General features: G+C 32.9%; 2 protein-coding genes across 2 annotated transcripts; both read right to left on the reverse strand.

The window, feature by feature from the left end:
- Positions 1-1666: 1666 nt before the first annotated feature.
- Positions 1667-7378, reverse strand: LOC107432676 (polygalacturonate 4-alpha-galacturonosyltransferase). The gene is made up of 11 exons (XM_016043864.4): positions 6841-7378; positions 6549-6715; positions 5200-5234; positions 5032-5091; positions 4825-4950; positions 4641-4704; positions 4521-4567; positions 3994-4328; positions 3509-3866; positions 2459-3046; positions 1667-2265 (listed from the first exon to the last, which is right to left on the reverse strand). The coding sequence occupies exons 2-11, from the start codon at positions 6700-6702 to the stop codon at positions 1990-1992; spliced, it is 2043 nt and encodes a 680-aa protein (XP_015899350.1). The 5' UTR covers positions 6703-6715; positions 6841-7378; the 3' UTR covers positions 1667-1989.
- A 1442-nt stretch (positions 7379-8820) lies between these two features.
- On the reverse strand, positions 8821-12448 carry LOC107432671 (histone deacetylase complex subunit SAP18). The gene is made up of 6 exons (XM_016043857.4): positions 12254-12448; positions 11963-11995; positions 11463-11573; positions 10862-10957; positions 9231-9302; positions 8821-9136 (listed from the first exon to the last, which is right to left on the reverse strand). Exons 1-6 carry the CDS (start codon positions 12335-12337, stop codon positions 9104-9106), a joined length of 429 nt encoding a protein of 142 aa, XP_015899343.2. The 5' UTR covers positions 12338-12448; the 3' UTR covers positions 8821-9103.
- Positions 12449-15580: the final 3132 nt, after the last annotated feature.

Genomic DNA, 15580 nt, shown 5'->3' on the forward strand with positions numbered 1-15580 from the left:
AGAATAATATTATCATTGGTTACCAACATATCTATTGAAAGTATATGTGTCATTATTTGATCGATTTATATTTAGTGACACTATCTTTTTAAAGATTCATTTATATATTTTTAAATTATATTAATATATTAATCAATTAAATAATGACACATGTAACTTTGATAAATATGCTAATACACTAATATATGTAGCATTATTCATCACCAAATTGAAGAATATTACACAAATTGAAGTTTAGGCATTAATATTTCCTTCTTTTTTTCTCCCGGATATTGACCAATGACCAGTGCAGGTTTACCAAAAACGGCAACCAAACAAACTGTTGGTTTTGTCATAGATATAATGCTATCATAACATGATGATGTTGATAGACACCCATAAAATGGGTTACGGTCTTTGTTTAATATTTAGACAAGAGGATTCTAGTTGAAAGACAAATCAGTTACATATCTCTTTCATTTATCCCAAATCCCACTGACACCATCAAAAGACTTTTCTTTTTTTTTTTTTTTTATTTTTTTTTTTTCCAACGTCCGTACAAATAATCTGTTTGGCTTTCTGAGAGAATTTTCAATTTTGGGTGGGGTGTGGCTTTTAGGTCCCTTAAGATAATGGGGAGCAAAGGTAATCCTAATTTTGATTCTTGAGTATGGAAGATATAAGAAGAAAAAAGGCAAAGCTTTGGAAAGTGGACTGAAAAAGGATGTTGTTTGTGCATGAAAGATGGGCGTATCATGTCACATCTAAGGATAAAGAAGAAAAGTTTGGGAGTTTCTTTGGAAGTGGGTTTTTTTTTTGTTTTTTTTTATTTTTTATTTTTTGAAGTTTTAGTGAAAGAAATTTGTAGATTTCATGGGAGAATTTATTGTTTGGTTCTTCTTGGGGCTATTCATTTTGCTCTATGAAGTCTTTGTTAAGCTTGGACTGTATCAAAGTTTGATGAATATTTAAATTGTATGATGCAAGGGCATTTTTAAGTATAATGACTTCGTCTTCTATAGATTGTGTATTAAGAACTGAATAAAGTTCATTTTTAAAATTGTTAAGACTTCTCTAAAGTTGAAATACATTTAGTTTATGGTTCCATATGTATGACCAAACCTCTAATCCAACTTAGATTTGTTAAAACTTCTCAAAAGTTGAAATACATTTACTCTATAGTTTCATAAATATGACCAAACATCCAATCCAAGTACGTAGTCGGATTTTCCTTCCTTGTTTTAAGAATGAGTTGCATATGAAATATTGACCACAAAAAAAAATTGACTTAATAGTAACTAGTTGACGACTTATCCTATTTACCAAAAAAGAAGCTCAAGACTTACCGTGGGTTTTTCTTCAGTTTTCATTTTTTTTTTTTTTTTTTTTTATGAAAGGAAATATTATTGCCAAAAGGAACGCGAAAACCTTCAGTTATGTTCATATCGTAACCATAGCCTACATGGAAATTTTTCAACAAAGAAGTGGTTACGGTTTGAATAGTGTATTTTTCAAACTAACAATGCAGATCCAGTAATCTAAACGCTAAAAATCCAAAATAACTGCTGCACATTTTGAATTCAGAGTCATCCACTATAAAATTGTTTACTAAAAGGAGGTTCATAATCCGAACAATTGAAAGAAGGAAGCATACATATTACATAATTGACAAATCTTGTACAAAGAATACACAAAATTGAACTTTTAATTCCTATTAGTGATTGTACCTTGGTTCCAAAACCAAATAAGGTACTGAGTTTTACAGGTCAACAAGGCAAAGAATTTTCAGTTACCCTGTTCCAATTGGTGGGCATAATGCTAACGAAATGAAAGAATTACAAAGAAGAATAAACAATGTAGAAAAATGAAAAAAAAACTAGGAGACAAAGCATATGTTAAAAAGAAAATGCATTCTTCTCCTGAACCACACAAGCACCTTTTCCATTGAAAATTTCAAGCGAGCAAGAGAAAGAATGTGTACAGCATATTTGAGGGAGACACATTAACAGTTCATTCACTCAGTTTGCAGTTGCGAAGGTAAGGATGATCATACTTGATGTACTTAGTCCAGTATGGCCGATACTTTGTCATTGCCAACTCCAACCATGGTTTCATGTTACCATTGTAGTGAATGACAGCTGCACGATCGATCTCAGACCGGTCAACGCTTGGATTGTAACCCAAACCAAGGACATGCCATGACTTATCGAGTGGATGAGTCAACCCATAAAAAGTTATAAGCCCTGGAGGTAAAGTCCCCAGCTTCCATAGTACCCTATCTTCATTCTAAAGCCAAAACAGAAACGAAAGGAAATAACCAAATGACTCAAGGAATGGAAAGTCCTTTTACTAAAAAAATTGAAGCAACAATTTAGAATAGTTTTAAGAGAAACGAAGAGATCATGTGGATTCCTTTCACCAATGAGCACATGAGATAATTAATAAAACAGCAATAGGAAGGCAAGGTTCAGAAACTCACCATGTTCTGCCACTTGTGATATATGCCAGTAATATCCTTCTTTTTCCACTCCTTAAGATCGAACATATTCATCCCATAAGCCCAGCCACATGCATTTGGATCAAAGTTTCTCGCAATATGAGGATTGGAGAAGTTAAGGTACTTGTCAAACCGGTGGAAGCTCTCACCACAAGTTTCCACAGCACCATTCACTTTTCCACGAAGATTCACAGACCACAATGCAGTCAAGTCTTTCTGGACGACAATGTCATCATCAAGAAAAAGGATCTTATCCAACTTTGGATAAACCTGAGGAAGATAGAACCTCAAATGGTTTAGCATTGAGAGATACTTAGGGTTCCTGTACTTGAGATTAGAAGCACCAGATGAAAGGGTGGTTGGATGGCCAGCCTTGAAATAATACTCTTTCATTGAAGCAGATTCAAGCTGTCGCAGAACTGGGCAGTAGGATGAGTTCAGCCACTTAAACTCATCAACATTCTCAACATGAATTGTGGCTTTTCCAGGAGGATTCAACAGAAACCACATACTCATGGCTCCAAAGTTAAGCTTATCACTAACAAGATGGAATACATGCTTTGATGGATCCTGCAATTTAACCAAGAATCATATTTAAGTTAACAATAAGAGAAGTAAATAAGTTGAATATGAGATCAGTACTGCAAGTCCTTAACTACCATACATGGATGGGAAACAAATCAATGTAGTGGGTTATCAACAAGGGGCCCAAGCCTTAGCTAAAATATGTGAATTCTCAATTACATTTACACATATCCTGTAATGCTGGGTCCAGCACAAGAGGCACCCACTAAGAAAATTGCAAGTACAAAAGAGTCAAAAAATCATCTGACAAGCTACCTCCAGCATCTTCTTCAAAAAAAGATTATGGAATAAAATCATCTAATAAAACTAACTATTCTAGCATTTTGAGTTAACCGAAAGATATTTTCTTTGCAAGCCTTAAGGAAATATGGAAATGGTTCGTCTACTTTAGACACATAATATGCGTAGGCCTAAAATGTTAATACAGCAAAAGACAGCTCATATCACCTTGGCATTTACGATAGTTGAGTTGACAACGACTGATGCAGCCAAGACATTGTCTGAGAAGAGGGCGTAGTGATAGAGATTTGGATTTTCCAAATTCTCACTTCTAGGGTACTTCCTCTTCTCAGGAGGAAGAAGATAGTAATCTATGGTCAGGCGCAAAGATAAGCAATGGATTCCATTTGGCATAGTCTTCGCAGCTAACTGACTTAGAAATGTGCTTTGTTTTTTCAAGCTCCGCACTTGTTCATCTGCAGATTGAAGCATTGCTCTCAGCTTGCCAGTCACCAATTTGCAATCGTACAGTTGTTCTCTTGCTTTTGACAGAACTTGGCCCATAGCCTTCATTCTCCCAGGTGCACTAGAGGTAAATTAGTTGTGGAGTAAGATAAAACATGCGAGTATTATCAGTACACTAAGGAAGAAATGCAGATCTAACAATACAATAAGTCACACTCAAGAAAATTATATGCCCAAAAGCTCACTACCTTTGATGTAAATCTGTATCAGCAGTAGCTTCTCCTAAGGCACGTTGGCTGTCTTTAAGCCTAGTCTGAAGTTGTTGGTATAACTCATTCTTGTTTTTCATCTTTGCAATACCCAGATATACCCTTGCCATAATGATTTGGTCCCGCATCAAGCGCACCGTCGAATCAGAGTTCTCATTCTCATTCTCTTTCCTCCAAATGCTATATTTTCCAAGTACTGCAGAGTCAACTGATTTGGATCGTTCCATGGCTGCATTCTCAAGTTTGATGATAGCTTCATCGTCCTGTTGTACCAAATCAGATGCACGCTTCTCACGCCTCTTCTCTCTCAATCGCTGCAGAATTGCTTAGATAAGTACAGGTAAAAACTCAAAGTAATGCATTAATACAATGGTACAACAATATGGAGCAGACACTAATAGGACCAGGACTTATTTCCTTTCTTCTTAAAGTTTAAAGTTGGAATTATGAGCTACACAGTTTCAATAAACCATATAAAAAATAGACCATCCAAGCATTATAATTACCCTTCGAGCTAGTTTTGCAGGTGAGTCAATAAATTGAGCTTGATCATCTGCAAAGGAAAATAAGATCAAAACAACAGTAAAATCATTTCACAAAGGCCGACATTATGAAAGATTAGCCACCTGACAAGTCATCCACTTTGACTTTATGTGTTCCTTGTCTAACATCTACATCTGTCTTGTTCATCTATGAAAACAAACATAACAATAAAAAGAAACCAATAAATCAGGCTGTAACTGGCATTTCTTCTGCAGAACAAATTTCAAAAGGAAAAGACAACAGAAGAAGCATAGCACACATTCTAACCTCAGGATGAGCAACAACTGAATTATCCACACCAACCTTCCAAGAAGTGGAAAAATTATTTTTCCTAAAATAATCAAGGCTCAAAGGCCCCATATCATTTGTGCTGGCTGTAATTACATCAATAACCTGCAATGCAACCACTGAACTGGCTGGTAAAGAAATTTCACAAATTTAAAAACCACAACTAGCTAATCAGTTTGCACATACCTCTTTTGAAAAAAGAGATTTAAAATGTTGCAATGCCAACCTTTCTCTCCAATCCACACTCTGCAACACTCAATGAAAGAACACACCATATGAAAAGTAGTAACAAGTAGGCATCTGATAATGTATAAAACATTCGAAACAGTCAATGACAAAGCCTGAGTAGTGTACCTTTTCCCCAGGACCCAGTAAAACATCGTCACGGTCTGCACAAGTAGCAATAATCAGTAACCAGTTTCAAACAAACTGATTAACATACCATGGAAACAACATCTATTTGTCTATCTAGTCTTGTATACAAATCAAAATGAACCCTATTTTCAGTATTTTCTAGTCATGTTATTGGATGAGCCTACATGTGAGAAGGAGCTTTTATAGTAATATATGTTTTGTTATCTGTTGACTTGATATACATAAGAACATAGCATTTGTCTGAATGGATGAATTTGACTCCAGCTAACCATGACCTTAGCCTTTGGGGATTGTTGGTAACTTAATCATATTACAATTACAATCAATAGCAGCAAAACAGCACCCAGCAACTCATTTACACAGGCATAAATCTTATATCATCACAAATTTACACACCATTCATTACATTATTTTCATCAAAGGATAAATTAAGCTATGGACCACTATAAATGCTAAAGAAAACTTGACTTAATTATAAATCATCCAATATACTTCCTCAACCATTTTACAAATGAATAGTGGAACTGTGGAAGCCACGGTAGGATTACAATACTTAGATGCTTGCTATTTTTCTTCTTGGCTAAGTTATTATAATCCCCATTTTTCTCATAAAGAGTTGGCAAGAATTATATATATTCGGGACCGCAAACCAAAAACAGTAGAATAAAGACAACCATAAATAGTCAGCAACCATGCAAGTAACTAACCAATCAATTTTCCCTGCCTACAATTTTGTAGGAATACACCCATTTCCATAGATAAAATAAAACTTCAAAATTTCCCATTGCAAATAAAATGGATGGAATGACAACTGAAGTTAAATCTTACCAGAATAACCATACTGAGAAAGTTTGTCAGTTTTTTTTTTTTTTTTTAAACTATTACTGGGACTAAAAATAAACTTACCCTAAAGTTCGCCATCAGTAAAAAAAAATAAATAAATAAATAAGAAAGGTACTTGCAAGAACAGAAACCAAACTCAATGCCAAAAAAACACCGAATCAAAGACACAACAAACAAGAAGAAAGCAATTTTTCACCAAAGCAACGGCTGAAAACTTTGGAAATAAATTTGTCTCAAAGTTTAGAAGTTTAGGGAAAAAAAAAAATTTGAATTGACATTTTGTAAATTAAGAAAAAAAATTAATCCATTTTTAGAGAGAAAGAGTTAAAAAAAAAAAAAATTAAAAAGCTCAAACCAAGACCAAAGCAAAACCAAATGGAGATCTGCAAATCTTGCACATGTTATATGAGAAATAATTACAGAGGTGGTGTAAAAAATATATATAAATAAATAAATAAAAATTCAAGAAAAACCAAAAGACAAACCAGAAATGGTGTGAAGTCCACGGAAGACGAAGAAAACCAAAGGGGCGAAAAGCAGCGAGAAGAAAACGAGAATGGCAACGAAGAACCGAGATCCACCACCACCTCCTCGATTCCGGTGTATTGCCGCCGCGGATGGTCCCCGTTTCAAAGGCATTGCCGATCGGAACCTGCAAAGAATTCCAAATCCAAACCCCCAAAAAAAAAAAAAAAACAAAAACAAAAAATCAAACGCCAAGCAAAATTGACGGTGTCATAGAAAAGAAATTAAAAAAATAAAAAATAAAAAACTTACAAAAGGAAATCACAGAGAGACTCAGATGGAGGAAAAAAAAAAAAAAAAAACGAGAAGAAGCAACACGGCGTCGTTAACGGCAATCAGAATCCATGAGACTGAAAGGGCTAAATTGGTAAATGCAGAGAAAGAAAGAGAGAGAGAGAGAGAGAGAGAGAGCTAATTGGAAGTGTGGTTTGCGGTATGTTCGTCAATGCAGCATCCAAATTGGGGATAGCGTTATCCCCAATCTCACTCCCAAACACAGTCCATTGACGATTTGGGTTTTGGGGCAGAGCAAGTAAACAAACACGAACACCTCCTTTCCCTTTTCTTTTTTTCTTTTTTTTTTTTTATTTTGTTTCTCGCACTGTCTCTCACACTGATCTCATCAGGGTCTCTGACACAGAAAAAATGAAAAGAGAAGAGAGAGAGAGAGAGAGAGAGAGAGCAATGATGTCTGTTTCTCTTTATTTATTATTTTATCTTTTTCACATCGGCTTATAATGACGGCAGGAAGCTCGTAACGACGTCGCTTTCGTGGAGCGGCGAGGTTTTGTTATCTGGCTCTCACTGGATTACAATTGAATTGAATTACCTTCTGTCACGCTTCTCTTCCTTTTCTTTTTATCTCTTTTATATAAATATTCAATTTTTTTTTTAGGCAAAAAAAAAAATATATATATATATATATATATATAAAGCAAAATGGGCTTTTGAATATTTTGGATTTGGTGGTGAAAAGAAAGCCGTAACCATGCCATGCAGGGTCAGTGGTTGAATTTCGTTAATTTTATAATTCTCAAAAAGGGGTTTCCAAATTTCAAACTTATTTTATTAAGCATCAACTTGTCGGCAACTATCAGGATATTTTCATTTTCTATATCATATGGAAAATGACCCCTTCTATTTATTTTTAAAACAAATTAAATGGACCTATCAAATTTTAATAAAATCCCATCTCAAAGGAACTCCAAAGCAAAATTATAAAATAAAAATTTATCAGAATTTTGGCAAAATTGATTATTCAGATTCGGTTGTTTATATTATTTTCCAAAAAAAAAAAAAGAGTTAAATTGTTTATATAAATAAAATATATTTAAATCGATGTTATTTGAGTCATTGATAAATATTAAAAAATCTTTGAATTTGAAATGAGAATGATAACGACAAGTAGGAAGGTGATTGAAAATTGCGTGCCACAAAAGAATGTGAAGAATTATGAAGTATATCTCTTAAAAATGAAAAAAGACAATGCGTGGCGTTATTGCGACGCTCAATTTATGTTTTCTCTACCCTATACATATTTTGCACTTCCTCTTTTACCCTTCCGTTTTTATAGCAAATAGTTTTTATTTACTTTTTTTTTTTTTTCCCTCTTAGTAAAATAAAAATAATGTGCTCCAAACATTTCAAGCTCTGGTTTTAGGATAGTTTTCTCTTTCCTTACTGGGTAGAAGAAATGGGCATGGCCGGATGTTGATGAAATATAAAGCTCATCGGACATGGTTCAGAAATTTTTAACTAATTATTCCATTGCCTCTTTTTTGGTTGTCAGTCCAACGTCACCAATTATAAATGATTTATGACCGTGAATTTTCTCTCCTAATTTATCACAAAACTTTATTTCAAATAGTCTCATGGTACTTCCCAACTTTAATGACTTTTTCAGGCAGCTATTTAAAGGCCAGTTCCTAAAGATCACATTGCTTCAAGTTCATGAAAATTCATTATGGTCCAAATGCCATATCCAAGACTCTCTCCACGCAAATATCAGTTTGGAGCCGGTTAAGTGCTTGTTCTTGGTGAAGTTGATGCTAATTACTAGAACCTAGTCTAGTACTTTTGCTGATTGTGAGATCCAACAAAGCCTCAATGCAAGAACATTATCTTTGAAATTAGAATATCTATAGCCCAAAAACCAAGGAAGAACAGGCCAACAACCCAACAAATGCCACAATAATAACTAGTTCAAGATGATGCAGCCGTGTAAGGGTGATATTGAACAAAGCAGTATTTTACCTCATTTGCATCAATGATCATCACCATCCGACTAGGATATAATTGTGAGAGACCAGAACTAGGAAACTATATGGATATTTAAGGCTTTTTTTCACTACAACACAGATTTATAGGAAGAATTAAACTCATCTTCTAAACTCCAGAACCAGATACAATGTTAAGTACAATAACCGATATGCCCCCTCTATCATGTTGACGACTTGAAAGACAATAATTCCTATTTTACGTGCATCCTAAAAATCCAACATACAAGATAGCTTCTTTACAAAATTGCCACATCCAAGTAATCTCCAATCTGCATTATTTACACAACTTTTATGTGAGAAATTGGAAATAAAGTTCAGATATATATATATATATATATAGCCAAAAATAAGCATTATTCATACCTGAAAGCCAAGTTCAGCCAATGCCTTGCCATCATCAAGTCTACCATTTCCATAAGAAAATGTTTTCCCCACCTTTATGAAGCAATGACAATCAAAATCTCAGCATAATATTCAAATATCAATTAGTGGAGCATAAAAACAATTACACGTAGGACCCAAGCCGTCAACACAAAATACCTTTTTGCTATTTCTGAGCTCAGATTGACAGAAATAAGCATTGCACCTAATATCATCTGAACCCAATTTCCGCTTTTTTATACTACCATAAACAATATGATGCCGAGGTTTAATTACTAACTAGATTAAACTAAGGCTTCTTTATTTGAAAACCCAAGCACACCATGACTAACTATAGGATTAAAAACTATTTTCTTCTCTCTCCTCTCTTATACTACCAGAAAACAACATGAGGTCTCCCCTCTCCTCATATCATCTGAACCCAATTTCCATTTTTCTATACTACCAGAAAACAATACGATGCTGAGGTTTGATTTCCTAATTAGATTAGGCTAAAGCTTCTTAACTTCAAAATGCAAGTAGACCATGACTAACTATTGGATAAAAACTATTTTCTTATATCTCCTCTCTTATAATACCAGAAAACAATATGAAGTTTTCTCTCTCCTCATATCATCTGAACCCAATTTCCATTTTGTTATACTACCAGAAAACAATATGCTGCCGAGGTTTGATTTCCTAATTAGCTTAAGCGAAGGCTTCTTCATTTGATAACCCTAGTAGACAATGACTAACTATTGGCTGAAAACTGTTTTCTTCTCTCCTCTCTCTTATATTACCAGAAAACTACTTTTATATTACCAGAAAACAATATGATGCTGAGGACAGATTTCCTAATTAGATTAAGCTAAGGCTCTTTATTTCAAAGCCTCAGTGCACCATGACTAACCATTGGATAAAAACTATTTTCTTCACTCTCCTCTCTTTTTTCCCTCTTTCTTTTTCCCCCACTCCTCCCCTAAATTGACCATTTTACTGAATTTTACAAACAGAAAACTTCAGAGCCTAAGCATAAATGACAGAACAAAAAACTTGATGAAAAATTGATTGGGGCAATATCATGAAGAGTCTAGAAATCAATCATAACCACAGGTCCACAGCATCTATCAAGAAATAAAATTGAGGATGTTGGAGACTGAAAAACGATTTTAGATTGAGGTTTTGCAGTAATCTCATTGCTCTTGTTTATAATCCATTTCTTGATGATTGAAGCCTTAATGCCCATTAAATATCCAGAAGAAACCACATAGCAAACTTACATCACTTTGTGACTCATTCAGAATATTTTAATGTACTGCAATTTACAAATCAGATATATCACAACATATTAGAAAAGTTTCAGTGACTCAATAGAACTGTTCCAATGAATTTCAATGAAAGTGGTATTTTAGATATCTTCAATATAATTGTAACTTATAACAAGAATGATCATAGGAAAAAGTAAGAAATACTGTAAGCAGTTGAAAATCCATAATGACCATATCATCAAATCCATTTGCTTGTTATGCATGCAGAGTAGGAACATTTGCATATGGCAATAAGATCCAACTTCCATGCACACATACATACGGAGGGAGGGAGGGAGGGCGAGAGAAAGAGAAAGAGAGACTAACCTCCCTCACCAAAAACCGTCCATGTTTATCTGGATATACAAAAGCAAAGGACAGTTTTGCATTCCTTCTCCTTGCTGCTGGAGCTACCTCTTTGACCTGTAAAGGAAACACAAGTTACTTTTAAAAAAAAAAAGGAGCCAGAAAAATTGAAAGGAAAAAGCTGTTTCCATAAATTATATACGGATAAAATGACAAAGAGGATTTCAAAACTGACATGTAGAGTTATTATACATCATCTTAAGCATGTTTTATAACATGACTAACATCTATTTATTGCCAACATATTCGTAGTTTCCAAAACAATTACACTATAAACAGCCAAGTTGGATGCAATTGTCTGCATATATATGAAAAAGAAAGATGCAGATTCTTAGTTCCAAACCCAACAGTATGTCCAAAATATGCTAACAGATTCAGTTTCTGCTCTCTTGCATATAAAGAGACATGCGAAAAAAAAAAAAAAAAAAAGTGAAACACAATGCGTTAAATGCTTGTATGCATGCCAAACTATGTGCATGACCACATATACTCACAAGCAAGAGGTGTGTGCAGGAGAGAGACAGCGAGAGGAGAGGAGAAGAGAAAAAGAGAGAGTTTCAACCAGATCAGTAATTTCACGAAGGGTTGCATCCTTCCATGTATAAATTTGAACCTCATCCTTGGGCTCCTTGCCTCTCACAGCAAAATCTTCATTGGCATGATGACTTCCAATCTTTTTTTTAAAAATAAAAAATAAATAAAATAAATAAAAAAAGTCCAACAAAGTAAATCTGTCATCACATCAGTAGCAGTAAAATCTCTGGATGGAACTACGAAAATTTCACGTATGAACAGATATCAATGACTAGCTATGCTTGATTTCTCAATTTATTTCTTATTCCCTACATATCACTTCAACCTACTAAGACTAATCATATTTCCTTCTTATTTCTCAATTCCATATTTATCATGCTACTTGATAAAGCACGACAACCAACATACAACGATAACCCACGAAAAGAATTACATCAAATGAAAATTCAAAAATAAAGAACTTAAAAAAAATATATATATCTATATATATATATATATTAGCAAATAAAGAGTGAACAGCTAACATACCTTGGTGAAAACCCGAAGTAATAAGGGACAAGTCTGCAAAACCAAAGAGATAAAAACAATACCCAAAATCAATACCCAAAAACATAAAAAAGATTACACATTAAAAAAAATAAAATAAAATAACCCACTTCAAGCTCTTATCTCATGGAGACAATTTTCATAAGCTGAGAACTGTAACTCATTATTCAATATCTCAACTGAGTGCTCTTAAAAAAATAATAAAAAAATAATAAAAAATAGAAAAGCAGGTAAAGAAATAATAGTGAAACCCTAGGTTAAAAAAAGAGATGCCTTTTCGCGGTCGACGGGCTCGAAGCGAGGGCCTCTAAGTGGAGGAGGCAGCGTTCTCTTTGGCGCGTCTGCTACTCCCGCCATCTCCACTCTCTCTCTCTCTCTCTCTCTCTCTCTCTCTCTCTCTGTGATTGATTTTTCTAGCTCTTTCTCGAACTTGCTCCGTTTTACTTGCCTGGGAAATTTTTTGTGTGTTTGCATACAACATGCTTTATGCTAACAATGGACGAAGATTTTCAATGTGAGTCTGGGCTTTGGCCTTGATATACAAGTTTTGAAGACTCGGCCCAAAACCAATCGGACTCATTTTTCTTTGCGGCCTAAAACCAATCAGACTCGTCTTTCTATTGGGCCTAAAACCAAGACTAAATCAGGATTTTATTTATTTATTTATTGTTTTTTTTTTTAATAAAAAATAAAAAATAAAAAAACCTTTCATCTCTTTTTGGTAAACAACTGCTGACCACAACCATATTTATTATTTTTCACATTATATAAAAGTTTGATCCGAAATGAAATTCCAATTGTATTTCTAAATGCTGATTAAATAATCAATATTACTGTAACTACAATTGTTACTCTCAATTCCATTTCGAATTTTTTTATTCATATGATTTATAATAGTTTTTTTATTTACTAAGACAAAAACTTGAGTCTATATACCCTTGCTTGAATTTTTGTCCTTAAGTGAAAAAGGTGCTAAGATAAGATGCAATATGAAATTTTTGAAAAAGAACTTTCATACTACATCGTATACTAGATGATAGTGGCTTTACTTCTTTATATGAGCTAGTTGATCGAGAAACTGTCGCCCAAAGGTATTTCATTTTCAATGGGACCATCAAAACTATTAGTTAATTTACTTAGCCGCCTACACCTATATTTTAACTCCCTCTTAAATAACATTGAATCAAATAGACATTTTTCCATAGAGCTCTCTTGAGTCGTAAGCTTAATTCATGCATGAATCTTAAAAGTATAAATTTTAGAAGTATTTTTAACCAAAGCCAGAACCAATAAAATTAAGTTTCTTAGAAAGCTTTTTTCAAAAATAATAATAATAGTAATAAGCTTTGAGAAAACAGAAGTAAAAGTTATTTAGGGGATACAATCCAAGCAAATCATGCTCTTTAATTTTGGTATAATTGCTATAATATTTATAAATATTATAGAAAAATCGCCTGGTTTTTACACATGCAAATTGCAATTGGAGCTAGAGTATCAACTTGGTTATCAACCACATTAATCAAGGTTACGACTCATCTAATTAACTCTAATATATCAACAATAAAATCTATAATTTTAGCAAAAATAATCATTAAAAAAAAAAAGAAAGGAAAATAAGTTGTGATCATCATGAGACAAATAGTACTATTGTCACTGAACATGTACTTTCAGTGACAAACAAGTGGTTGCTAAAGATAAAATTTATTATAGCATACCCCCAGCTTACCTTTTAACATAAAATCATGTATATCATTCTTTTATGAGATATTCTATTTCTAGTGGAGAATCCACTTACAAATACACCAAAGATAAAAATAAAAAAAGTACAAAAACAAAAAGGCATATGTAAAAACATATGTCTATGCGCGCGGGTAAATTTTAGGAAAGCTTTATTGACCGTTGATTCTTTTACAACAAGAAATCCAAGAGAATTTAAGGTGCCCTCTGTTTAAGGCCCTTATTGATACTTCTTCTCAAAGTTAAGGACCATGCACGAGCTAAAAGGTAAAGAGAAAGGGTTTTTGCATATTCTTTTTCATGATCAATATGGTCTATTATCCATGGTTTTCTTCTTAGTGATGATGAGGTAAGAAAGACATTGAAATAGTCACTTTTCATATTAAAAAAAATAAAGCAATATCTCAATTCAATGAAAGGAAACATTAAATGCCTCCAAGCTTAAAATTTGGGGCATTTTTCTTGTAAGACACACACTTCAAGAGATGGAACATACACTTCAAGCATAAAAATGATCTTTTTTTTTCTTGCCTCGAATAGTGAGAGATACACCTCACGTATATAGTAAAGTACAATCTTTTTATTCATTTCATAAAAAATTATCTTACCCTTATAAATAATTAATAATAGATTAGGAGTGTATGTTTGTTTTATTGTATATTTATCTATAATTTATAAATTTTATGTTTATGTAAATTTTAGTTGGTTTATTTGTTATTTTAAAATTATTTATATTTTTATCTTTTAATTTCATATCAATTCAAATATATATTTAATTTTTTTAATATTAAATTCAATTCTCAAAAAGCTTACACGGCAATGCTCTAGGGTTTATGTCTTGTCTCATAACAATGAAAACGCCTCATATTGCTCTTTCACTTTTTTAAAATATTGAGTAAGGTTAACTACTAATGACGCACATGAATGGGATTCAGATTATTAAGATGTCACTTATTAACTTAAAGCATGTAAAACATTTTATACTAATTTATATGGAAAGTTAATATGTGACACAAAACTACTAAGAATTGATATATTAGCAGAGATTCTACTAATAATTGTCACAAATATTTATATTTATAAACCCTTTTGAAATTTATTTACAAACTTAATATTTAACTTAATTATTTAAATATGTTGTATACACACTAGTCTTTTATCATTTGATAATATTATAAAATCCCTGATGATATATATATATATATATATATATATATATATATATTTAATTTGTTTAACCGGGCTGTATCTATCTTTGTTAAAAAGGAAAAAAAAAAAAAGTCTTTTTTATTTTGCAATCTTTTAAAAGTAAATATAAAAGGTTTATCTGATGAGTATAAAATGTAATGTTATTAATGTGTCTACGTAATATCATATTGGCCTTGAAATAAAAAAATAAAACAAAATTCCCAAAAAGAAAAATCCTTATCAGTTCAAACTAACAATCCGGCAAAATGAATACTATGTACCCCATATCCACATGAGGTGCAGTAATTAAATTAAGCCTTCTTTAAAAGTTTCAACCCACCAGACAATTAAGTAGCAAGGCATGTGGCAGATTTTTCATTGCAGAATATTTTTCACCAACAAAATATCTTCTTCTTTTTTCACTTAGGAGAAAAAAAGAAAAAGCAGTGAAAAGTATAATTAGGGTGGTCAAAAAATTCAGCTGTATTTAATTATTGGGAAGGAAAAAAGCGACAAAATATATAATAGCAAAAGATGACCCAATAGACTGTGTACTCTTTGTTCCCTCTTCATTACAAGGAAACAAAGTCAGCATGCTTAGTGATAGGGTTTTGAAAGCAATGCCATTGCTAAAAGTAGAAATCTGCATTAAACAACACAAATTTACAACCCATT

The sequence above is a fragment of the Ziziphus jujuba genome, chromosome 11, assembly GCF_031755915.1.
Source record: "Ziziphus jujuba cultivar Dongzao chromosome 11, ASM3175591v1".
NCBI classification, from domain to species: domain Eukaryota; kingdom Viridiplantae; phylum Streptophyta; class Magnoliopsida; order Rosales; family Rhamnaceae; genus Ziziphus; species Ziziphus jujuba.

Excerpts from the sequence above, each read along its gene's own strand:
- LOC107432671 (XM_016043857.4), bottom strand. The coding sequence starts at position 12,337 with ATGGCGGGAGTAGCAGACGCGCCAAAGAGAACGCTGCCTCCTCCACTT. Across the intron at positions 11,574-11,962 it reads TACTTCGGGTTTTCACCAAG|ATTGGAAGTCATCATGCCAA; the intron begins GTATGTTAGCTG and ends TTTAAAAAAAAG. Across the intron at positions 9,303-10,861 it reads GACGGTTTTTGGTGAGGGAG|GTGGGGAAAACATTTTCTTA; the intron begins GTTAGTCTCTCT and ends TGCTTCATAAAG.
- LOC107432676 (XM_016043864.4), bottom strand. The coding sequence starts at position 6,702 with ATGCCTTTGAAACGGGGACCATCCGCGGCGGCAATACACCGGAATCGA. Across the intron at positions 4,705-4,824 it reads CAGTTGTTGCTCATCCTGAG|ATGAACAAGACAGATGTAGA; the intron begins GTTAGAATGTGT and ends TTGTTTTCATAG. Across the intron at positions 4,568-4,640 it reads CAAAGTGGATGACTTGTCAG|ATGATCAAGCTCAATTTATT; the intron begins GTGGCTAATCTT and ends TTTCCTTTGCAG.